The sequence below is a fragment of the Protobothrops mucrosquamatus genome, unplaced genomic scaffold (genome assembly GCF_001527695.2).
Source record: "Protobothrops mucrosquamatus isolate PMUCROS unplaced genomic scaffold, P.Mucros_1.0 scaffold89, whole genome shotgun sequence".
Taxonomy (NCBI): domain Eukaryota; kingdom Metazoa; phylum Chordata; class Lepidosauria; order Squamata; family Viperidae; genus Protobothrops; species Protobothrops mucrosquamatus.
The window spans coordinates 1,526,060-1,550,992 of record NW_015386465.1 but is presented as its reverse complement, the minus strand read 5'-3'; the positions used below and the strand labels follow the sequence as shown (position 1 = coordinate 1,550,992).

Sequence of the window (24,933 nt, the reverse complement as noted above, 5' to 3'; positions counted from 1 at the left end):
CAACGGTTGTTTAGCGATCGTTTGAAGTTACAATGGCACTGAAAAAAAAGTGACTCCGTCATCCAGGTCGTGGTTGTCCCAAAGGTGCTTTTTTCAGGAGGCAACTGGACTTCCTTGTTTTTTTCTTGGAAGGCGTTTCGCTTCTCATCCAAGAAGCTTGGATGGTGGGGAATGGAAGTATTTATAATCCTTGCAGACAGCTGGTCATTTGCATTCTTTAGAGAGTTGTTAAAGCTACCTGGAGGCTTACCTGTGTCCTCTGGGTCACCTGAGTGGTGCAAATGAGTGTGGAGCCTTCTTGTAACTGCTGAAAGGACTGTGTTGTAGACTGGAGATTGATGATGTTGTATCCCTCCCCGTCTGTCTAGAGCAGGGGTCTGCAACCTTAAACACTCAAAGAGCCACTTGGACCCGTTTCCTAGAGAAAAGAAAACACTGGGAGCCGGAAAACTTACGCACGCACGCATGCGCACACGCAAGGAGTGGGGAGCTTGATTGAAGAGTTTAATTAAAAAGAAATAGAGGCTGCTGTGCATGAGTTCTCTCTCTGTCTCTCTCTCCTTTCTCTCTTTCCTCTCTTTTTCTCTCTCTCTCTCCCTCCCTCTCTTTCTCTCTCCCTCTCTTTCTCTCTCCCGCTCTCTTTCTCTCTCCCCCCCTCCCTCTCCCTCTCCGATCTTCTGCTCACCTGGCAAGCTGGCTTCAGGCTGTTCTCCAACCAGCTGACACACATTGTTATTGGACTGGCTCTCCTGCCATTCTTGCTTCCTGCTTCCTGCAGAGATGCAGCAAAGGGAGGAGCCCCGGCCAATAAGCTTGTCAGCTCGTCAGAGAACGAGCCACATGCGGCTCTGGAGCTGCGGGTTGCCGACCCGTGGTCTAGAGAGAGCTGTTCAATTTTATGGTTGTCCCTGTTATTCTGTATTCTGTAGTTACCTTGAAGTAAAAGAGAGATCATCATAACATAAATGTAAATGTGACAATAAGTCAACTTTCTGTGCCTTTAGTGAACTTTGAAAGATCACTAAAGAAATGATCGTAAGTTGAGAACTGCCTGTATATTATATGATACTATTTAACAGCCTAACAGAAGTGAGTTGTAAAAACAGTATACCTCCAAGTGAGAGGACAAGGAGGAAAACTTACTAAATAAAAGGAAAAGTATTTAAGTCAACCTCAGCTTGTCACATGGTTAACATTGTCCCAAAGGTGCTTTTTTTCCACGAGGCAACTGGACTTCCTTGTTTTTCTTTGAAGACATTTTGCTTCTCATCCAAGTAGCTTCTTCAGCTCACGAAAAGGCCAAGTTGCCTCGTGAAAAAGCACCTTTGGGATAGCTATGACCTGGATGACTGAGAATCTCCATAGACATATATAGTTGACATTGCTGATTCTCTTGCGGAAGCGCCTTTGAAACTCTTCAAATTTTGTAGGATTTCAGATCTTTTTCTTGATGTGTCTGTGAAAATGCAGCAGCAGCTAACAGTCTGCATATATGCATCTTTGTTAACAATCACCTTCTGCCTCCTGTTAATTTTTACCCCTTGACCCTTTAGTACGGCTTGGAGAGAATAATGAGCGAAAAAAGGAGTTTTTCGTTACTGGCCAAAACAATCGATCCCAAACAAATCAATATGATGACTGACGCAGTTAAACTTCTCTCTGCAATGTGCATTATTGGTGACGAAAACATGTAAGTGTAACTGTCAAGCTACGAAGAATGCTTTTGTTGTTGTTGTTGTTAGTTGCGAAGTCGTTTCCGACAACGTTCCTCCAGGCCTTCCTGTCCTCTACCATCTTCTGGAGTCCATTTAAACTTACGCCTACTGCTTCAGGGACTCCATCCAGCCACCTTCTTCTCTGTCGTCCCCTTCTTCTATTGCCCTCCATCTTTCCCAGCATTAGGCTCTTCTCCAGTGAGTCCTTCCTTCTCATTAGGTGGCCAAAGTCCTTGAGTTTCAGCTTCAGGATCTGGCCTTCTAAAGAGCAGTCAGTGTTGATCTCCTGACCGGTTGGATTGCCTTGCAGTCCAAGGGACTCGCAGGAGTCTTCTCCAGCACCATAGTTCAAAGGCCTCAATTCTTTTGTGCTCAGCCTTTCTTATGGTCCAACTTTCACAGCCATACATTGCAACTGGGAAAAACATGGCCTTGATTATATGCACTTTTGTTGGCAGGGTGACGTCTCTGCTTTTTAGTATGCTGTCTAGATTTGCCATAGCTTTCTTCCCCAGGAGCAAGCGTCTTTAATTTCTTGGCTGCAGTCCCCATCTGCGATGATCTTGGAACCCAGGAAGATAAAATCTATCACTACCTCCATTTCTTCCCCATCTATTTGCCAGGAATTGAGAGGTCCGGATGCCATGATCTTGGTTTTCTTATGTAACTGTGTCCATTTTTCTTCTTAGCTTGCCTACAGACTTGGGGGGCGGGGAGGGGAGGGAAGAATGGAATGCAGGCTTCAGACGTCGGGCTGCCCGGCTGTGAGAATCAAGATTGTCCAAGAACTATTTCCTGAGAACTGAAACATTCTCTCATAACAATTTTTTGACACCTTATTGGACAATGTGATCTGCACTAATGGGGGGGGGGGGGGGGGAGATTCTAAACTGTAATAGACTGATTTAGATGCCAGAGCTAGTTTCCCACTCGTCTGTGCGGCTATGCTGAGCTCAATAAAGTTTTGCATCAGAGATTGGAATGTCTCAGCTGTGCTGACTTCATCGGGATCGTCAGTCGGAACCCGGACAGTTAACATTGCCCCAGTTTCTTGCCCCAGTTGTTAAGGGAATCGCTGCAGTTTTTAAATTAGTAACCCAGTTGTTAAGTGAATGGCCACTAAATGAACTGTTGTACGTCGAGGACTGTCTGTCGTAAACACAGCTGGATACGTTGCGTGACGAACTCCAAGAGGCACAGAAATATCTCTACATACTTTTAGCCGGGGTTGTCCAGGCCTTCAGAAGGTTGGTGTCAAAGTAGAAATCGTGTTTTTTTGCAGATGCTTTGCTTTGTGATCCAGTGAGGATTTCCCAGCACAACTGTTCCCTGGTGGAAATTTTCTTGCAGGATGTATAGCCTGTGTAGAATGTGAACTCCATTGTGAATGGTTGGTAATTGGAGTTTTCTAGGAAATATTGCTTGGTGATTTATTTCAAGTCCCTTGAAATAAAGGTATTTAAGATGTGAGACTGAAGTATGCAGGTCTGTTTAATTTAATAATAGTTCCTTCCTTCCTTCTCTTTTCCGTCCTTCCTTCTTTCCCTTCCTTCTTCTCTTTTCTTTCTTTCCTTCTCTCCTTCCTTCCTTCCTTCTCCTTCCTCCCTCCCTCCCTTCCTTCCTTCCTTCCTCCCTCCCTCCCTCCCTTCCTTCCTTCCTTCCTTCCTTCCTTCCTTCCTTCCATAGCCTGGAAAAGATTTTGAAAGCCTTGACTACAGCCGCAGAAGACAGAGGTATTGACCGATTTGGCCCCATTCTGAAGGGTCTTGAGGAGAATTCAGTCCATCTGCAAGTAAGTGATGCTTTTTTATGGTGTTTTAAAACCAATAAATGTAACTAATGTAGTAAGCGTACTTGAAGAAAAATAAATTCTTGGACAATGATTCAATCTTGGATACAGCTAGGTGCCGGTCTGTGGCCTGTTAGGAACTGGGCTGCGCAAGTGAGCAAAGCTTAATTTGCGCATGTGCAGGATCTAGGTAGCGCACAAAACCACCTGGGTCCTGGAAAATTTGTTTTCAACGGAAGCAATCCCTGGTGCCCAAAAGTTCGGGACCACTGACTTAGAAAGACTTAATGCCTCCTGATTACCTAAAAGAAATATAACGGCCTGATACTTCAATTTCAAGCCATAAAGTTCTTTTAATTGTAATTGCCATATTACAATTAAATATCATATTTTGTTTTAAGCAAAGAAGAATGCACTGGAAATTGCATTTATCCAGCATTATTCATAATGCTGGATAAATGCATTAAATTCATAAGATAAAATTCATAATATAAAAATTCATAAGATAAATTTATAAGATAAAAATTCGAATATGTTCATGATCACTTCTAAAGTTTGTCTACCTCTAGATGTGTTGATTGCCGTTTGGCAGGGGGAAAAAATGGAAACGTTTAATAATCCCCTGAAATTCTATAGCTATTCCCCTTTGAATAACGTTATTTTCTAGGTAACACCTCCCCAACTACACATAGACAATTTGTTCATGACAGAACAATTTTGTAATGTTCATAGCAATAAAATAATAAGTTCTCCTGTTGGCTATGCCTGAGCTGTCTGTTTTCTTTGGATGTTTCATATTGAGAACATTCTTTGAAGACAGAAATTTGAGAGCCCTGGTGGAGCAGTGGTTAGAATGCAGCATTGCAGGCTAACTCTGCCGACTGCCAGCAGTTCGATCCTGACCGGCTCAAGGTTGACTCAACCTTCCATCCTTCCGAGGTTGGTAAAATGAGGACCCAGATTGTTGGGGTCAATAATGCTGAATCTGTAAACCACTTAGAGAGGGCTGTAAAACACTGAAGTGTCATATACGTCTTAATGTTAGTGCTACAAATCAATGAAGGCCAGTGAAGTCCTGCAGATTAAAGTTGTTGCATTTTGTAGATAGCCTGTATGCAGTTCATCAATGCTCTGGTTACAACTCCTGACGATTTGGACTTCAGACTCCACATTCGGAATGAATTTATGCGTTGCGGATTAAAAGAGCGACTGCCGGTAAGTATCTGTACGTGTGAATTAACATTTAAATTAGAAGATTGCAATGAGAAGAAGTGTGAAATGCCTTGCAGACTTTTTTTTATTTATGTATTAAGACAGAACAAACTGCCTCCTGTAAAAATTGTTTCACAAAGTACATATTTGAAGAGCATAAATCCCCCCAAATTATTAGCTTCGGATATATGCGTTTTGTTCAAAATAACTCATTTTAACATGCAGTTATTAATTACAGTACTCTTGGTGCTTTCTCACTGCAGCTGCTGAGATGCATAAGGAATGAAGCTTTGGATATCCAGCTGAAAGTATTCAGTGAACACAAAGAAGAAGATATGATCGAATTTTCCCACCGTTTAGATGATATCAGATCAGAGTTTGAATATCCTTTTAAAAAAAATGGAAATTTGTAATCACTTAAACCAGAGGTGCCCAGCTTATAGGCTGCGGCCCATTACCAGCCTGTGGCCTTTTGGCTACCGGGCCACGTGAATAGCTTGACAGTGCACGTGTGCGCGTGCTCACCCCCCCTCATGCCACCGTTGCCATGAGTGTTGTGTGGGTGGCAGCGTTGCCACGAACCTCGCATGGGGGGGCGGAGCATGGCGAGCGGCAGGTGGGTGACGCCACGCCACACACAGTTGGTGACATTTCCATGAACCTTGTGTAGGCGGCAGCAGCGCTGCAAGAGACGGCGGGATCTTCGTGCCAGTGGTGGCATCGCTGTAGGCCAGTGGTGGCGAACCTATGGCACGGGTGCCAGAGGCGGCACTCAGAGCCCTCTCTGTGGGCACGCGCGTCATCACCCCAGTCCTAGGCCTTCAACTGGGTTTTATAAAACCTTTTCTCTTTAGGCCTCCGCTAAAGAGAAAATCAGTTCAATCAGTCAATTTCAACTTCTCGTGAAAAAAAAAGTTCTTGCAAAGTTGGAATTGATTGATTGAACTTTTTAGTCCCACCCAGTCTGCCGTTAACACCGCAGCCACGCCCACCCAATTGGCCACACCCAGCCAATGTGCCACACCCACCCGGCACTCAACGATACATAAGTGGGTTTTGGGTTGCAGTTTGGGCACTCGCTCTCTAAAAGGTTCGCCATCACTGCTGTAGGCCGTGGCACAAGCCTCATGCAAGGTGGTGGTGTGATCCTCACGCCGGTGGTAGCATCACTGTGAGCCTGGCGGCAGCGCCGCCACAACCCACACATAGGCACCACCATGGCTGAAAGCCTCGTGTACATGCTCGCAGCCCCGTTTGCGTGGTGTCCATGCTGGTGGCCTGTTTGTGCGTGCGTGTGCACGTGTGGCCACATTCACGTTTGGGCATGTGCGTGTAAGGCGCCTCCCCCTCCCCCACCAGGCCACCCACCCAGAAAGATTGGAGACCTCTGAGTTAAACCAATCTTGGTAGCCAGCATCCAAGCAGTGATAGTGTTTCTTGATTCTTAGTTGACTCTATTTACACTGTCAAACTAAAATTTGGTGATTCTCGTGTTGTAATAGTTTATTATTATTATTATTATTATTATTATTATTATTATTATTATTATTATTATTATTATTATTATTATTATTATTATTATTATTATTAAAAAAGGAGAGGATCGTGGATGTACTGTAAGAAGTACTATGTTGTTACCAGAAGTTCTGGAACAAAAATCAGTTTGTGGCAGATGACTCATGTTGTGCCCAAAAGATCAATCATTTTTCCTCGCCAGCTTAAATTTTAAAATGTGACATAACTTCAGCAAAAAAATAAAAATAAATCTAAATTCATCTTGAAAAGAATAACTAATCTACAATGTACAATCCACTTGCAATATTTTTTTTTATCCTTAATTTGATTACTGATGCAAATGACGTTTTTAATTTAGTGTGGAATAGCGTTAAGGACACGGGTGCGGAAAACTGCTTCCTTTCTATCCTGCAGCACCTCTTGCTGATACGAAATGATAATTTTATACGGTAAGGAAACAAATCGTACCGTACGAAAACTTGCTGAAGCTCCTATCTGGACGTTGGTTACGAAGTATCAAGCGTTTTGCAACCTGTTACACATTTTTATCCCAGCGTCTTAGTTTCCATAGAAGACCTTCAGATAAATCTGAACTTAGAAGCATGCAACCTCTGTCAAGTCAGAGGTGGCAGGTCAAGAAGGCCAACCTAATTTGTGTGAAAATTTCTGATTCTTTCAGAGTTGACATGTCCCTAGAAAACCTTGTAGCTCCTCAAAATGTAGAAATAGGGCTTCAATTGTTGCATTTATTCAGCGGAGTCCCAAGAAAGATGTGGGTGGCCGGTTTATTTGACCTCTGGATTAAACTTTGGTCTTGGCTCAAAAATGAAATCACAATAGCGAGGAAAACCTTATCCGATAAAGGCTGCCTCGCTGTGTTATGATAGTGAACTGGTTTTTTTTTTTCTTCATAATTTGGGTTTGATATAAATAAATAATTGTGGTTAGTTTGCTTGACGGGTAATCCAATCTTAGCTCATGTTGGAATCAAACTGATTTTCTGGAAATAGCCTCTGCTGTTGTTATGTAAATTACATGGGTAGCTACTTGGAATAAAACACTGACTTTTTTGAGTAGGTGTTATAATAAGCGAGTGCTGCAAAGCTCTGCACTTGGATTAATGACATCTAGCTTTACTCCACCTTCTTGAATTAAAAAAAAACCTTACCGAGGGGGACTTTGGGCCAGTTATTCCGCCAATTTACCTTGCAAGATCATCATTATGGAGTAACATTGTAAGAGAATCCAGCCTAGGTCCCCTTTTTGTTCACAGGAAAAAAAGGCAGGCTATTGAAATATATATAAATATATAAAGCAGCAAGAACACCGGGAAAGTCTAAAAACAGCTTTTGCTATTCAGAGGTATAAATCTCTATCAAGATTGCCAGTTGCTGCTTGCTGAGTCTGAAACATTTCTGTTAAACGTGTTTATCACACAGATGCTCGGGGTGCCCAAAGATTGACAGCATATTTCTTTTCTTTGTTTGTTTTGCCTCCCCCCTTTTATTCCAAGGGCTTTCTCTACAGAGTTATTTGTGGTTGTTAGTTGCAAAGTCGTGTCCGACCCATCGCGACCCCATGGACAATGTTCCTCCAGGCCTTCCTGTCCTCTACCATCTTCTGGAGTCCATTTAAGCTCACACCTACTGCTTCAGTGACTCCATCCAGCCACCTCATTCTCTGTTGTCCCCTTCTTCTATTGCCCTCCATCTTTCCCAGCATCAGGCTCTTCTCCAGTGAGTCCTTCCTTCTCATTAGGTGGCCAAAGTCCTTGAGTTTCAACTTCAGGATCTGGCCTTCTAAAGAGCAGTCGGGGTTGATCTCCTCCAGGACTGACCGGTTTGATTGCCTTGCAATCCAGGGGACTCGCAGGAGTCTTCTCCAACACCAGAGTTCAAAGGCCTCCATTCTTTGGCACTCAGCCTTTCTTATGGTCCAACTTTCACAGTCATACATTGCCACTGGGAAAACCATGGCCTTGACTCTACGCACTTTTGTTGGCAGGGTGATGTCTCTGCTTTTTAGTATGCTGTCTAAGATTTGCCATAGCTTTCCTCCCCAGGAGCGAGCGTCTTTTAATTTCTTTAAATAACAGAGTTATTTAGCCGATATCAAACCTTGCGTGGCAGAAGTTGGTGTCCGCTGTAGAATATTGTGGGGAGAAATGTGTAAAAACAAAGAGTCTTTTTTTATACAAGCACCATTGAAATTGTTCTAACTTAACTTTGCGGGATAAAGTGTGAGATAAAGGCTTGCGAAGCAAGTCTTGAATCGGTAGATTTTTAACGTGGGAAAAATAAACAGAAGCAACGAGAGAAAATGGTATATGGAATGAACCCAAGAGACTAGGAAATATAAAAATGAGGCCTTAAACTCTGAGCCATCAGTGGCGTGTTCATTAGTTGCAAAATCCTCTCGCGCACATTTCTTTGTATGTGGCACAAAAGGTACAGCTATTGAAATTAAGTGACTGGCCACGATGCTTTCTCTGGCCCCTTGCTTTTTGCCTGTTGTAGCAAAACTTCACCCCTACCCCAGACAATTAAAAGTCAAGACTTTTCTGCAAAGTGAAATGTTGCCATACGCAGCCCCTAACAAGAGCACGCCTAGATCAACCCAACGGTCTATCTCGCCGTTTTTCAAACTTGGCAGCTTTAAGGTGGGTGTGGACTTCAGCTCTCAGAATTCTGCGTGTTGGAGTCCACACATCTTAAAATAGCCAAGTTTGGGAAGGAAAAAAAAATCTTCCTAATGCAGTGTCCTGTTTTGAACAGTGGCCGGCTAGGTGTGTAAGGACCTCCAAGGAAAACATCAATAGAAAGCAGAGTTGCATTGGAGGCTGCTCTGTTACTATTGATGTCCATTTCTATAATCCTTTTACACAGGGCATAAGGGAAGCTAGTATTTCCTGCTGTCTCCTACTGAAGGGTGCCTGTCAGATTTTGTAGACGCTTCATCAAGAGATAGGATGGATCACAGGTTTTGCAAACTTCCATCCTGCTTAAGAACGAGTCCCAGTTTCCGAGACATATTTAGTTATTGTGTCAGTTCTCCAGCTAACATTAGCCAGGGTTCAGCCTTGATGAGACTGACAGAAGTCTTAAATCCTAGCTCAGGTCAACGTGGAAGCATGAATATGTTGTGTTGCATTAAAAGCAGTATCGCCTCAGAAGCGTAAAATTAAAACACATAACTTTTCTTGTCATTTTTCTAGACCTTTGTATTTCAAGTTAATCGAAGAGTGCGTTTCACAGGTGGTCTTACATCGAAGTGGTCTGGACCCAGATTTTAGTTATCGAAAAAGGCTGGATGTAAATTTCAGTCACATATTGGGTAGGTATTCATATGCCATATTTATACTCATATGAAAGAACACATTTTTTTTTAAAAAAATGAGTTACTACCCAGGTTTCATAGGGATTGTTATTATTGTATGCCAACATCCAGATTCAGCCATAGTTTCATTCCATACAGCATTAACCTTGTGAACTCTCAAGCTTCCTCCTTCCGTTATATATTCGAGATGGACAGTATTTAATATTTATTTGCTATGTATATGTAGGGGTGTGGGTCTATACATATGTTGTACATAGTATGTTTAGGTGTGTGTCATGTATGTGTTTCACTTTGAGAGCGGGCAACTAAATTTCATTTTTGATGTGTGCCATTGTGCCCACAGTAAAAAAATGACAATAAAGGTTATCTTATCTTATCTTGCACGTGAGATGGAAAGCTATATAAATGTGATAAATGAATGAATGAATGAATAGTTCCAGAAATTAAATTCAGGAAGTGTTCTGTACATTTGATGTACATTTGTTTTTGCCAATTATATACATAACAGTTTATGTATGTATATGAGTGTGTGTTTGTGTGTGTGTGTGTACATATACATATACTTGGTAATAAGCAACAAATCTTTTTTTCTGATTGGTTTAGTTGCATACCTGCAATATATGTTTTCGTGATCCTGACATACTTAGAAAAAGCAGTTCCTTGAGTATCTTATCAAAATCAATGATGTAATTGCTAAACATCTCTGAATACCTATGAAGAAAATGCTTTCAAATTATTATTTCTAGCTTGTATCTTTTAAACTGCTTTATGAAAAGTTTAGTCAATGCCGTTTGAAGCTAGCAGCATAGGTGTCAGTCATTAATGGAAGCATTTTTTTTTACTTGTTTCTACTTAAATAATTAGGAGGTAAATATGCATTTTTCTTGACACACTACTGGACAGTTGTGCTTGATCTTAGGGTTGGGTACAAGTTGACATAAATTTTATTCTTGCTATGGACTGTTCTCTGAGATTGGCTAGTCAGTAAAAGCTATCCAAAAGATTTATATGGGCTATTTTCTGCTAGATATCTGTATCGAACAGAAGAAAATGGAAGAACTTGAAGGAAAAGCTTCAGAATTCTTGAAAAAGGTAATGTTAGAGAAGTTTTATTCTCAAATCTTCCTATTATAATGTCCAAATGTCTTGTAATCTCTGAGACCTAAAATAAAATCATTTGACAAGAGACAAGATAACAGAAATGAAGATTGAGATTTTCATTTAAAACCTAGCTGCGGTGATCCAAAATGGCGGCCACTCCCCCTCCACCCCTTTACTAAAACATAACAGCTGGAAAGGAGTTTGGTAGTGCAATGTTATTGCAGCTCTGATCCACAGCTGGAGGTTATAGTTGCTTTTCAGCTAAAGTATCAAGAGATTGATATTTTTATTATGCTTTTCTAATCCTTAATTGTTGTATCCTGGAGTGCGCATTTATCGGTTACACGGCGTTTGTACGTCCTCTTCTTATTGTTTTCATCTTCCGTTTTCTTTGATGCAAAATAAACGGATGTTGGTAGGATGAGGAAAAAAATATGGAGGAAATGTTTCGAGAAATTTCACCAGGTGAAAAAAAAAAATCACGACGGATCAGTTTATTAGTTCTCCCAAATCCTGGAATGAGAATCTGTGGCCCTTCCTTTATTAGTAAACGACAGCTCTCTATTTTTCACAGCCACGTTGCACCAGTTTACATCGAATTTATGTACACTGTTATAAAATAATGTGGGCCTAAAAAAACCAAAGGCATCTGCTATTCTACAGTAGAACCTGTTGCAAGAGAAATTGGATTTCTTACTAGAATTGTTGGACTACATCAAGCTTGTGGGAGCCTGTGGCTTCCCAGCATCCTAGTTTAGGTCCCACTGAGCATACCTACAATGGACAGGCCCATTGTTTTTGGCCATTGTTGGGAGGTTTGGCAGCTTTGCCTTGAAGAACTTTCCAAAGAGCGACAAAAACAACTGTGGCAACATGTCTCTACTTACTGTACACCCTTTTAACTGAGTAGAGATTAGTTTAAAATTGGACAAGCAGTTTACCATTTCTACATAAGGTGTGTTCTTTGCGGAATAGTTTCTAGCAGCGATGGCGAACCTTTTAGAGACCGAGTGCCCAAAAACCACACCGCCCGCCTGCAGGGCCCCCCACCGCCTCCACGGTTTGCTACAGATCGCCCAGGCAGCCCAGCAGCGTCATGGCGACCACGTCCTCCTCCCGTGCCCCGCAACATCATCTGCGCACGACGGGGCATGAAGGCGGAGTCTTGTCCTGGCTGCCATGTCCTTGGCTGCGCTGCTCTGTGCGGGCCACGCCCCGGGGCGACTCTCCTCCGGGGGAGGCTGCTGGTGAGGGAGCTGCAGGGGGAGGCGGGGCTGGGGCGATGGCGCATGTGCCCACATAGAGGGTTCTGAGTGCCGCCTCTGGCACACGTGCCATAGGTTCGCCACCACTGCTTTATAGGATACGGCTGTTGGCTCACATTTGCCCAGATTCATTTGAAATTTAAGGATAAGAAGAAGTGGCTGATGTGACTAATTTTGGAGGTTTTCACACATTGCTTTTGTCTTCTAGTGAAGGAGAAAACCGTAAAACCCATAGGTTGCCTAATACCACTTGGTTGTTTTTATGTACACTGAGAGCTTAAGCACCGGGGACAAATTCCTTGTCTGTCCCATCACAGTTGGCCAATAAAGAATTCTATTCTATTCTAAAGAATTTGGATAGTGCAAAGACTAGGTGCCAGTTTCTGATCTAATAAACTGGTTTCATTTAAAGAAGTGGTGGACAGCATTTAAAATAACAACTTTGCGGGTAAGATGAACTTTGCCTTGAATCCAGTGGGTTGATTTGTTGAAAAATATCCAAGGATCAAGAGTCTATCTTTACAGGAACCTGGAACTGATGTAACAGCTTCTCCTGCGCAGACACCAGTAATGGAGTTTTAAGAAAAACATATGAAAATCAATGTACTTGTCAAGAGCAAAGCAGAGTCTAATCCATCCGTACGCAGTCAGTATTGGCAGGGGGACAGAGGTCGACTCCTAGACCCCTAACTTGTGGGGTGCCTCAGGGGTCGGTCCTCTCTCCCCTTTTGTTCAATATTTATGTAAAGCCGCTGGGGGAGATCATTCGTGGCTTTGGGGTGGATTTCCATCAGTACGCTGATGATACTCAGTTGTACATCTCCACCCCAGGCCACNTCTACATGGGGCTCCCTTTGAGGAGCACCTGGAGGCTTCAAATGGTCCAGAATGCGGCCGCGCGGGCGGTGTTGGGAGGGACTCGTCGCTCCCATGTGACACCGCTGCTGCGCGAGCTGCACTGGTTGCCAGTGGCCTTCCGGGTGCGCTTTAAGGTGTTAGTTACCACCTTTAAAGCGCTTCATGGCATAGGACCCGGCTACCTCCGAGACCGCCTTCTGCCGCAGATTCCCTCCCACAGACCGGTACGCTCCCACAGAGCGGGCCTCCTCAGGGTGCCGTCGGCCAAGCAATGTCGGCTGGCGACCCCCAGGGGGAGGGCCTTCTCTGTGGGTGCCCCTACCCTCTGGAATGAACTACCCCCCGAGATTCGGATGATCCCGGATCTCCTTACCTTCCGTCGCGCCCTCAAGACATGGCTCTTTCAGCAAGCGGACCTAACCTAGGGAGGATTTTATACTGGGTTCATTTTTAGGAATTTGGAAGACACAACTTTAAAATTTGGTTTAATTCGGTTTTATAGGGGGGGATTGTATATATGCTTTTGTTTTAAATATGTTGTGCGCCGCCCTGAGTCCCGCAGGGAGAAGGGCGGCATATAAATTAAATTAAATTAAATAAATAAATAAATAAATAAATAAATAAATAAATGCCATCGGTATATTAAAATCCTAAACTGAGTCTGAAATTGCCGGTCCATCAGTCCCTGTCATGATTATGTTCATTCCCTTCCTTTATCTTAAGAAAGAAATTAACCAGACAGCTGAGAAGGAGGACAGTGGAAATGGCTAGCAGAAGGCAAAACAAGCCCTGTGAAGAATAAAAACAGTTTTCAAATAGAGGCTGAGCAGATCGGTATCTCCAGTCCTTTGATTCCATGTATAAACTTCTCTTTCTTTTCTACAGATTTTAGGTGGAATCCTAATAAGGCTAATAGATTTCACTCTCTATTATGCTGTTACTATTTCCTGATTTTCCAAGCCCTTTCCCAACTCATCATGTCTCCTTGACTGATACCCCAACTATCTCTATGATTAACCTTATGGCTCTTCCTTACAGCCATGTTAAGTGCTATCCACCAATCTTTGAACTCACAGAAAGAATAGAAATGGTCCTTCCTGAACTTCTAGATCGTATTGTGGATTGTGGTGGAGTCCCCTAGGATTATAGTACTGGAGGACTTCTGCTTCTGTGTCCTGGGTATGGGAAGCAGTGNAACTACCCCCTGAGATTCGGACGATTCCGGATCTCCTTACTTTCCGTCGCGCCCTCAAGACATGGCTTTTCCAGCAAGCGGACCTGGCCTAGGGAGGATTTTATACTGGGTTCATTTTAAGGAATTCGAAATAACACAACTTTAAAATTTGGTTTAATTCGGTTTTACAGGGGGGGATTGTATATATGCCTTTGTTTTATATATGTTGTGAGCCGCCCTGAGTCCCGTTGGGAGAAGGGCGGGATATAAATTAAAATAAATAAATAAATAAATAAATAAATAAATCTCACTCCCTCATTTTGAAATAAAAATCAGCTTGATATTTCATATCTCCCCAGAGCCACTTAAGATTGCGTAATATGCAAATCTAGGTACGATAGCATGACAATACTCGGGGCAACGAACAATTTACACCTGTAAATTTAATGATGCCTTTTCATTTTTGTTCCAGTTTGAAAAAGAGTTCGTAGCTCATCAAGAGACAAAGGCGCAGCTTCAGAAGACCGAAGAAAAGCTTGGTCTCCTTGATGGAGAGAGAAAACCTTACAAAAACGAGGTAAAACAAAAAAAAGAATCTGCACTCACAAGTTGCTGTTTATGCAGTTAAAATAATTAGCAACAAGCTTATGTGTGATGCTACCACATTCATGTAAAAACCAGTAAGACTTTGACTCTGTGCTTTGTCATTTCTGAATGAGAAAGACGCGGTGCCATTTTTTCCTGTTCTTTTTGGTCTCGATCTTGGTAGGAAAAGCTGGTGTTGGAGGTGGTTGTTCTTTTTTAGGTGTTGCGATGATGCCACGACACTTGAAATACGTTTGTAGAATAGTAGAAATAGGAAGGAAGGGACAACTCCAGTTTTGGCGCATACATTTTTATCGGTAGGTAGATAATGGCACATAGTATTTCAGATATATCGTATCAATGTCTGCAATCCTGCTCGGTCTTTAAAAGGGACTATATTAATTTAGTGGCTTATCATCATGCAATGCACATTTTAATTACCAGCTGGTAATTATTAGTAATGAGAGTTAGTGCCTCTGTTCTTGCGATCTCCCTAAATGCATCTCCTTGGCCATTATGTAACAAAATATTTGTTGAGATTGTCCCCAGGAAGGACAAGGCTCTTTTATTTTAAAGTACGGTATTGCCAAGTTGCTTGGTATCTGCATCCTTCCTTTTCTTATCTTCCCTCCCTTCCTTCCTTCCTCCCCTTTTTCATCTTTCCACCCTTCCATCCATCCATCCATCCCTATTTTTCCTCCCTTCCATCCCTATGTTTCCTTCCTTCCTTCCTTCCTTCCCTATTTTTCTCCCATCCCTATGTTTCCTTCTTTCCTTCCTCCTTCCTTCCTTCCTCCCCTTTTTCATCTTTCCACCCTTCCTTCCTTTCTTCCTTCCATCCATCCTTATTTTTCCTTCCTTCCTTCCTTCCTTCCTTCCTTCCTTCCTTCCTTCCTTCCTTCCTCCCCTTTTTCATCTTTCCTTCCTTCCTTCCTTCCATCCATCCATCCATCCATCCCTCCCTCCCTATTTTTCCTCCCATCCATCCCTATTTTTCCTTCCTTCCTTCCTTCCTGCATCTCTGTGCCCTCCCTCCCTCCATCTTCCTTTCTCCCTCCCTCATCTGTATTTCCTTCCTTCCTTGCTCCCTCCCTCCCTCCCTTCCTCCCTGGTCTGCTAAAAATCCCATCTCATTGGTTAGCTATTTCGAATTAATTACAGCTAGTCCTGGACTTAGTACCACAACTGACCTCAAAATACAAGCTTTTCCTTCCAAGGTAGAAAAAAGTCGTTAAGTGGATTTTGCCCCATTTTACAACCTTTCCTGCCATTGTTGGTAAATGAGTCACTGCCATCGTTATGTTAGGAACACCGTTGTGAAATGAGTCTGGCTTTCCCCTTTGATTCTGCTGGCCAGAAGGATGCCAAAGGGGGTCACGTGACCCCAGGACACTGCAACCGTCATAAATACGAGTCGGTTGCCAAGCGTCTGGATTTTGATCTCGTGACCCTGGGGATGCTGTAACGGCCGTAGCTGTGAAAAACAGTCATAAGTCGCTTTTTTTAAAGCGCCGTTGTAGCTTCGAACAGTCACTAAACGAACTGTTGTAAGTTCAGGACTACCTTGACGCTTGTGGTGGATGTTGTTTGTTAGTTTAGCTGATACATTTGGCCCACCTCTTTGGGATGTTGTCTGCTGTGGAAATGCAAATGCTATAGGCCCTGTAGTTAAACATGACATTTTTTAAATAAAATAAAATAAAGCCACGCCGTACATCAGGTTTGATCAGATAGAAGTGGCTACTGCGGTATTCGAGCAGTTCTTTGTGATTCCGGTCTTTCTTGAAACTAATATAACTGAACTTAGTTTACATATTAAAAGTTATAAAATAAAATATGCATATCTGTTGCTTTTCAGTGAACCAAACTAAACGGATTAGCCATCACACTTACAATAATCAACCCTTTCTTTTAAAAAGCAAGCTAAGTGAAAAAAAAGAAAGATGAAATAGACATACCGTCTCACCTTGGGGCGAGACAGTTCTTGACTATTCCTGCGGTACAATTTATGTAAGATATATATAGATTCACCTTCCCGCTTACAAGAAAGAAAGAAAAAAAATAAACTCCTAGAAACAGAATCAAGTAAATAAGAAGGAATTTACAAGTGTGCCGAAGTTCGTGGTTTTATCCTATTCAGAACCGATTGAAAATACCTTTAAGATGTTTGATCCCCAAAATTCACTGTTAAAACTTCATGGACAAATATCAAGATAACAAATAATACACTAGTGATCACAGAATAAAGTCATGAAATTATAAACGAGGATGAATTATTTTTAAGAAAAAGTTGTACAATATACAACAAGGGAGTGGTCGACTTTAATGACCACGAACCCAAAATTTCTGTTCCTAAGCGAAATGTTTGTTAAATGAGTTTTGCCCCATTTTATGATGTTTCTTGCCATAGTTGTTAAGTGGATCACTGCAATTGTTAAGTTAGTAACACGGTTGTTAAGTGAATGTGGCTTCCCCATTGAGTTTGCTGGTCAGAAAGTCACAAAAGATCACATGAGCCCGGAATACAGCAACCATCATAAATATGAGTCAATTGCCAAGTGTCTAAATTTTGATCATGTGACCCATTGGAATGCTGCAAGGGTCGTAAGTGTGAACAATGGTCATAAGAGATGAGAGACACACACACAGAGAGAGAGAGAGAGAGAGAGAGAAATAAATAGAGAGAGATGATAGGTAGCTGGTAGGTAGGTTGGTAGGTAGGTAGGTAGATAGATTAGATAGAGATAGAGGTAGGTAGAGATAGATAGATTAGATAGATATAGATAGATAGATGATAGAAAGATAGAGATATAGATAGATAGATAGATAGATAGATAGATAGATAGATAGATAGATAGAGAGAGATGATAGAGAGATAGAGATAGACAGACAGACAGATAGATAGATAGATGATAGATAGAGATAGATGATAGAGATAGATAGATGGATGGACGGACAGGATATATATAGAGATGATAGATGATAGATTATATATATATATATATATATATATATATATATATATATATATATATATATATATATATATATATATATTCATTGCTGTTGTAACTTGGAAGAGTCACTAAACAAACTTGTAAGTCGAGGAAAATACAAAGGAGGGGGAAAAATAGAACATAAAGATTAAAAACAATAAGAACCATTAGAATATTACAGTCTTTAAAAACGACTTGCTTACAATTTATGTTCCTTTTTATCCCATTTATACCCTGACTGTGGATTGAAACCAATATTTTGGGAAAGGTTTCTAATTTCTGCTTTAATCCTTTCACCTACTTCAGGTTTTCTTTACCCTTAGAAAATGCCTTCTAAACATCTAAATTTGTCTTGTCGGGTAATTTTATATATATATATACAAGGGAGCCATTTTGGATTTATATACCAGGGAGCCATTTTGGATTTTCTTGGATTGACTGACGGTGGAATTGATTGACCTCTGTCCTGTTTGTTTTGGCAGAAAGAGTGAGTACACACTTACTACACAAAGTGCTTACATTACCAATACCAACATTTTCTTCTTTTCAGAATGGCTCAACCAACAGTTGTCCTCTGACATCTGTTGAAGCACCCCCAGATGTGGTCCCATCACCAGGAGCTTCCTCTGGAACTATTCCTCCTCCACCTCCTCCGCCCCCACTACCACCTGCCTTTGGCGTTCCTCCACCCCCACCTCCGCTACTTGGACTACCTGGAGGTCAACACTCTCTTCCTCCTCCTCAACTGCTGCCTTTCGGATTGAAACCTAAAAAAGAATTTAAGCCTGAAGTGACCATGAAAAGAATCAACTGGTCCAAGGTAAGACAAGGAAGATTCCAGAAAGAGTGCAGAGAAGAGCAATACTACCATTTTACAATGCCTTGGTAAGGCCACACTTGGAATACTGCATCCAGTTTTGGTCACCATGATGTAAAAAAGATGTTGAGACTCTAGAAAGAGAGCAGAGAAGAGCATCAAAGATGATTAGGGGACTGGAGACTAAAACACATGAAGAATAGTTGCAAGCATTGGGTATGTCTAGTTTAATGAAAAGAACGACTAGGGGTGACATGATAGCAGACTTCCAATATGTCAGGGACTGCCACAAAGAAGAGGGAGTCAAGCTATTCTCCAAAGCACCTAAGGGGAGGACAAGAAAAATGGATGGAAACTAATCAAAGAGAGGAGCAATCTGGAATTAAAGAGAAACTTCCTAACAGTGAGGACAATTAAGCAGTGGAATGGAAGTTGCCTGCAGAAGTTGTGGGTACTCCATCACTGGAGGTTTTTAAGAAGAGATTGGACAATCATCTGAATATGATATAAGGTCTCCTGTCTGAGCAGGTGGTTGGACTAGAACAGAGGTCCCCAACCTTTTGGGCACCAGGGACCGGTTCTGTGGAGAGAGGTTTTTCCACAGACCGGAGGGTGCGTGGTTTTGTGTGCTGCCTGCATCCCGCGGATGGAGCTTTGTTTGTGCGGACCGGTTGCTGGCATGCTGTAGCCCGGTACTGGTCCACGGACCAGGGGTTGGGGACCCTCTGGACTAGAAGACCTCCAAGATCCCTTCCAACTCTGTATTCTGTTATTCTGAATAAAATAACTGGATTTTAGGCCGTTATATCGTGTCCCAACCAGTGCTAGAGAAGCTAATATCTGAAGGACTGACCTTGTTTTAATGCTTTTTTTAAAAAAACAATTGGTAAACTGCCCAGAGTTATTGGAAGTCAGGTGGTAAATATAGAAACAAACATATTTCTGACTTCTTCTGAGCCGCAGTCAGTTGAAAGCCCCACTTCAAAAGGCAGTGGAATTAGCACCAAAAGTAAACCTGATTATTATTATTATTATTATTATTATTATTATTATTATTATTATTATTATTATTATTATCATTTTGAGACGGAATCTGATATTTTAAAGACTCCAAAGGAGTTACAAACACAGATTTTATCCTATAAACCTACCCACATCCTTCAAAGGAGACCAGTTTTTCCACTCAGGAATCTGCAGGCTACAGATGGCGGGTGGCCTTCCCATTGCCATCAACCACATGTTTTGCAATCCTAACAAAGTGTGGCATTAACGATAACAGGAAATTGAGATGCTATATTCCCTTTGCAGATAAGCCCCCAGGAAATGACTGAAAACTGTTTCTGGGTAATGGCCAATGATGGAAAATATGAAAATACTGATTTGTTATGCAAGCTGGAACTTACCTTTTGTTGTCAGAAAAACGGTAAGTTAATTATTTTTTTTTCTGATTTAAAGCCTCCTTTGTAGAAAATGAGCTTATTTTATTTTCAATAAACACCTGCAGCTCTTGTCACCGCAGCTGATGAATGCTTATGTGTGTCATATGATAATTGTTACATTAATAACTGAGGTCGCAATCATTTATAACTGCAGCGCACCCAGAATAGAACTTAGCCCATAGTATTATTTCACTTTTCCATTTAAGCTCCCCTTGTATAATGCAGTTAAGAAAAGCATGCACTTAACTGCCGAAATGTCTCCACTGAGCTGTTAAAATTACTGTTTACTCTGTTATAGACTATGGGAAGTGTGACTAAAAGCTGAGAAAATATACCATGTATTTTAGTTATGAGCCATCATTTGTTGGGAGGCCGATTGTTTTGGGCTAGTTCTTTTCAAGGTATGCTAAGCCCTTTTGAAAAATAATTCTCACCATGTAATATACCTAGAAGGAGTGATGACCAAAGGAAGTTACTTTAAGGTACATTCAAACTGAAAATATTCTAAGAACAGCAGCACAGAAAATGCAAAAAGGGAATCCTATCTACTACTTTGTCTTTGAAAATGAAGTTCAGTGGCCGAGACTATTCAATGTGTTTACTTCCTGTGAAAGCAGAAAGTGCCCACTGAATTATTAGCTTGGTGCAAATAAATAGAATGGGATGGGATAGAATTAGAATTAGAATTAGAATTAGAATTAGAATAGAATAGAATAGAATAGAATTAGAATGGAAGGAAATAAAATGGAACGGAATAGAAAGAATTAGAATGGAATAAAATAAAATAGAATTAGAATGGAATGGAATAGAATTAGAATAGAATTAGAATGGAAGGAAATAAAATGGAATGGAATGGAATAGAAAGAATTAGAATGGAATAAAATAGAATTAGAATGGAATGGAATAGAATTAGAATTAGAATGGAATGGAATAGAATTAGAATTAGAATAGAATTAGAATGGAAGGAAATAAAATGGAATGGAATGGAATAGAAAGAATTAGAATGGAATCCAATAGAATTAGAATGGAATGGAATAGAATTAGAATTAGAATAGAATTAGAATTAGAATGGAAGGAAATAAAATGGAATGGAATAGAAAGAATTAGAATGGAATAAAATAGAATTAGAATTAGAATAGAATTAGAATGGAAGGAAATAAAATGGAATGGAATGGAATAGAAAGAATTAGAATGGAATCCAATAGAATTAGAATGGAATGGAATGGAATAGGCCAAGTGTGACTGGACACATAAGGAATTTGTCTCGGGTGCATAAGCTCTCAGTGTACATGCAAGCAACAAGTGATAAATCATGATCGTAATCATCCTAAAAAACTACACTGAAGCTTAAATTCTATGCAAGGGCACTAATATAAACATTTCTGTATGTTTAACACACACACCACAACATTTGTCGTGACAGTGAAAAGAGACGAAGGCTTTGAAGAGAGGAAACCTATTAAACGAATCAAAGAACTGAAAGTCCTGGATCCAAAGATCGCGCAAAACCTTTGTAAGTAAATCTCTGTCCTTCTTTGGAAAAAAAATGGGTTTAATGTTACTTTCGGAGTTAAATATGATTCTAATATGTCTTTGACGGAAACAACTCCCAGCAAAAAGGGTAAATGGGGAAGGGGTGTATTGCTGTGAGCACTGAAAACGAAGGCACAGAAGTTGGAAAATATCTCCTGTATGTTTAGTATTCGTTTTTAAATAAAGCTAATATTAAGCTTTTGGTTTTAAAGTTGTGGGTTGCTCCATCGCTGGAGGTTTTCAAGAAGAGACGGGGCAGCCATTTGTCCCGAATGGTATAGAGCAGGGGTAGGCAACCTTGGCTCTTTTATGACTCGTGGACTTCAACTCCCAGAATTCCTGAGCCAGCCATGCTGAGGGGAAAGGGAGAGGTTTCCAAGCTGAGCCATGCTGGCTCAGGAATTCTGGGAGTTGAAGTCCACGAGTCATGAAGGGGCCATAGTTCCCTTATGCTGGCTCAGGAATTCTGGGAGTTGAAGTCCACGAGTCATAAAAGAGCCAAGGTTGCCCACCCCTGGTATAGAGTCTCAAGCTTGAGCAGGGGGTTGGACTAGAAGACCTCCAAGGTCCCTTCCAACTCTGTTTTGTTAAAATTGGAGTTTTCTTTTAGTCTGTATCTTTCGGCACTCCCACTTTTTTATTCGGTGCATATTCTTTTTATTTTTTCTTTTCCTTATCACACCTGTTTTCATCTCGTGTCCTTTCATTCTTTTTTTTCCCCCTCCTCAGTTTGGTTCTGATGCAGTGTTGGGTGATAACGTATTACTCCTATGTGGAGTCTTTACGTAATTGCATTTATTTACGCTCAGAGACTCCGCTCTGGAGGTGGGTGCGGAATAAATCCATAGTAAAAGAGATTAGGAATTATGACGTAAAGCCACTAAAAATGAATAGGCCACTCTTCCACCCCATTTCAAATAAAGATCACACCCAAGCCTGTTAAGGGCAGATTTTATTATATTTCTGGACGTGGACAATAGTTTTTAGTTTCCTTCCCCAATTATCTTAAATGAGGTTTGCTCTGATAGCACTGGTATATTGTATCTTAGTTGCTATGAGTATTCTGTCACTCCTACTATTACTGTTGATGTCCTATTCCCTCCATCCCTCCATTCCTTCCTTTCTTCCTTCCCTCCCTCCCTCCCTCCCTCTCTGTACCTACCAGCCTTCCGACTTTCCTTCTCTCCCTCCCTTCTCTCTATTTCTCCTTCCTTCCTCCTTCTTTCCTCCCTCCCTCCCTTCCTTCCTTCCTTCTTTCCTTCCCTCCCTCCCTCTCTGTACCTACCAGACTTCCGACTTTCCTTCTCTCCCTCCCTTCTCTCTATTTCTCCTTCCTTCCTTCCTTCCTTCCTTCCTTCCTTCCTTCCTTCCTTCCTTCCTTCCTTCCTTCCCTCCCTCCCTCTCTCCCTCCCTCCTTCCTTTTCTATAGCCACTCATCTCAATCAATGACTTTGGTAAGTTTACAATTCAAAAAATATATTACACTTAAGACATGAAAAACATTTTAAAACAAGAAAAAACAATTAAAAACATCCAAATTAATATACATANCCCTCCCTCCCTCCCTCCCTCCCTCCCTCCCTCCCTCCCTTCCTTCCTTCCTTCCTTCCTTCCTTCCTTCCTTCCTTCCTTCCTTCCTTCCTTCCTTCCTGTTTGGAAGCCACAGCCTGCTTTCTTCTTAACTCACCTGCATATTTCTTTATTCATCCTGTTTTTCCAGACCTTTCTTGTCTCCCAAAGCAGATGTGAGACTTGGTTCTCACATAGGAAAACACAGCAATCAAGGTGGCCTCCTCCACCTTCAAAAAAATTGTCTCTGAAAACACTTGAATGCTTGAAGTGTTGAAAAGTGCTTAATAAAAACATACTAAAATGCCTTTGTGTGTGTGTGTGTGTGTTTTTAGCTATTTTCTTAGGGTCGTTTCGAGTGCCTTATGAAGAAATAAAAATAATGATTCTGGAAATAGATGAAACCCAGCTGTCAGAATCCATGATCCAGGTGCAGTAATTTGATTAACAGTTTTATAAACAAGTATTCCTAATAACTAGATCTTCATAAAATCTACCACATTTGTAGTAAAATATATGAAAGTCATGGACAAAGTGACATGCACAAGCAACCCTAATTTTGTGTTTACAGTATATGTCAATCCAATTTGGTATTATCACCAAAGATGGCAGATTATATCTTCTGTATTTGTTACACTTACATTTTTATTAAGATAATGGACCTTTTAACGTTAGATAACTGTTTCGTTTATACTATGCGTATCAGCAGAATTCTCTAAGATAGGGCAGTTGGACAGTTTAAAACAGTGGTTTTCAACCTTTTTAATGCCGCGACCCCAACCGGTCGTAAGTCGAGGACTAAACCGGTCGTAAGTCGAGGACTTTCCCTGCCCGGGAGCGCCGCACATGCGTGGTTCCGCCCCCTGCGCTGGCCGAGGCGCAGCTGGCAAGCGGCAGAGACGGAGCAGGCCGACCACCAGCTGGCCCAGCCCAAGGGAGGTAAGGCACCCGCCGGAAAAGGGGGAAAAATGGCAGACAAAAAAAATGGCGGACAGCCTTGCTTGGTGACCCCCGTGAAATGGTCGATCGACCCCAAATGGGGTCCCGACCCACAGGTTGAGAACCACTGGTTTAAAATGTAATAAACTGCCTACTGCGTTTGACATTTATCTCTTAGGATTTTTAAGGGGTCCTTAATTTTTCAATAATAAATACTTTTTCCTTACCGTCTATTTTTGGCTTTGTTGCCTTATGAGATTGAAGAGAAGTTTATCTCCCTTCTTTTTTGTGCGAGTAATCATGCAATAATAAAGGGGATTTTAAAAAAAACACCTATGAACATTTTAATTTTGTATCTTTTCCATGGAATGTAGAATTTAATAAAACATCTTCCTGACCAAAAACAACTCAATGAATTATCCAAGTTGAAGAACGAATATAAGAATTTGTCTGACCCGGAGCAGTTCGCTATCGTGGTAAATAGATTGATTCATTTCAAAATACGATTTTAAGATTCTGTATTCTTTTAAAAAAAAAAACAGTCCTTTTCTGTGAGTTTTGCACGGTATTCTGTTTGCTTCTTTTGGGTAGCTGGTAGTCAGGGAGGAGTTAATCTTCCGTGGTATTAAGTTTCTGATATGACTTTTAACCAACTTCTTCAAGTCATTTCCTGACAGGAGGAATTTTTAAGGCTTTGCTCTTGTCACCGAGACAGTGAGTGAGACTGTTCTGACATTTTTGAATTTCTGCCTCTATTCTTTCTGCTGCTGTGCTAACCTGCTTGCTTTTCAATTTCTAATTATAAATGTGAGACAAAAAAAAAGTACGAGGCAGCCTCGCCATGTTTTTAAAATAATTACAAGAGAATAAGTCTTCTATAACACACTGTGACCTGCGTGGCAGTAAACGTCTCGTAATTATATTAATCCCATGTGCTGTCCAAAGCACTTGAAAAGAGGCTTCATTGCACTTGTGTCAGAAGCAACAAAGTGCTTCCAGGTTGAAAGGATTAGCTGGTGGCCTCACCATTTCCCTGGGGGATGTCCAGTTGCCAGCTCCTTTTATGTCCCCGGAAGGAGCTGGAGCGAAG

The 24,933-nt window shown here is 41.3% G+C and overlaps 1 protein-coding gene across 1 annotated transcript in view; it reads left to right on the top strand.

Annotated features, from left to right (window-relative positions):
- Nucleotides 1–24,933, top strand: part of DIAPH3 (diaphanous related formin 3) — an 87,177-nt gene that overhangs the window by 645 nt on the left and 61,599 nt on the right. Inside the window, exons 2-14 of the mRNA XM_029283440.1 lie at nucleotides 1,554–1,690; nucleotides 3,402–3,507; nucleotides 4,609–4,719; nucleotides 4,980–5,098; nucleotides 6,564–6,680; nucleotides 9,446–9,564; nucleotides 10,595–10,659; nucleotides 14,438–14,583; nucleotides 18,066–18,366; nucleotides 19,672–19,786; nucleotides 21,226–21,315; nucleotides 23,240–23,334; nucleotides 24,218–24,319. Coding sequence (XP_029139273.1) covers nucleotides 1,554–1,690; nucleotides 3,402–3,507; nucleotides 4,609–4,719; nucleotides 4,980–5,098; nucleotides 6,564–6,680; nucleotides 9,446–9,564; nucleotides 10,595–10,659; nucleotides 14,438–14,583; nucleotides 18,066–18,366; nucleotides 19,672–19,786; nucleotides 21,226–21,315; nucleotides 23,240–23,334; nucleotides 24,218–24,319 — 1,623 coding nt within the window. The remainder of the gene's footprint in view (nucleotides 1–1,553; nucleotides 1,691–3,401; nucleotides 3,508–4,608; nucleotides 4,720–4,979; nucleotides 5,099–6,563; nucleotides 6,681–9,445; nucleotides 9,565–10,594; nucleotides 10,660–14,437; nucleotides 14,584–18,065; nucleotides 18,367–19,671; nucleotides 19,787–21,225; nucleotides 21,316–23,239; nucleotides 23,335–24,217; nucleotides 24,320–24,933) is intronic.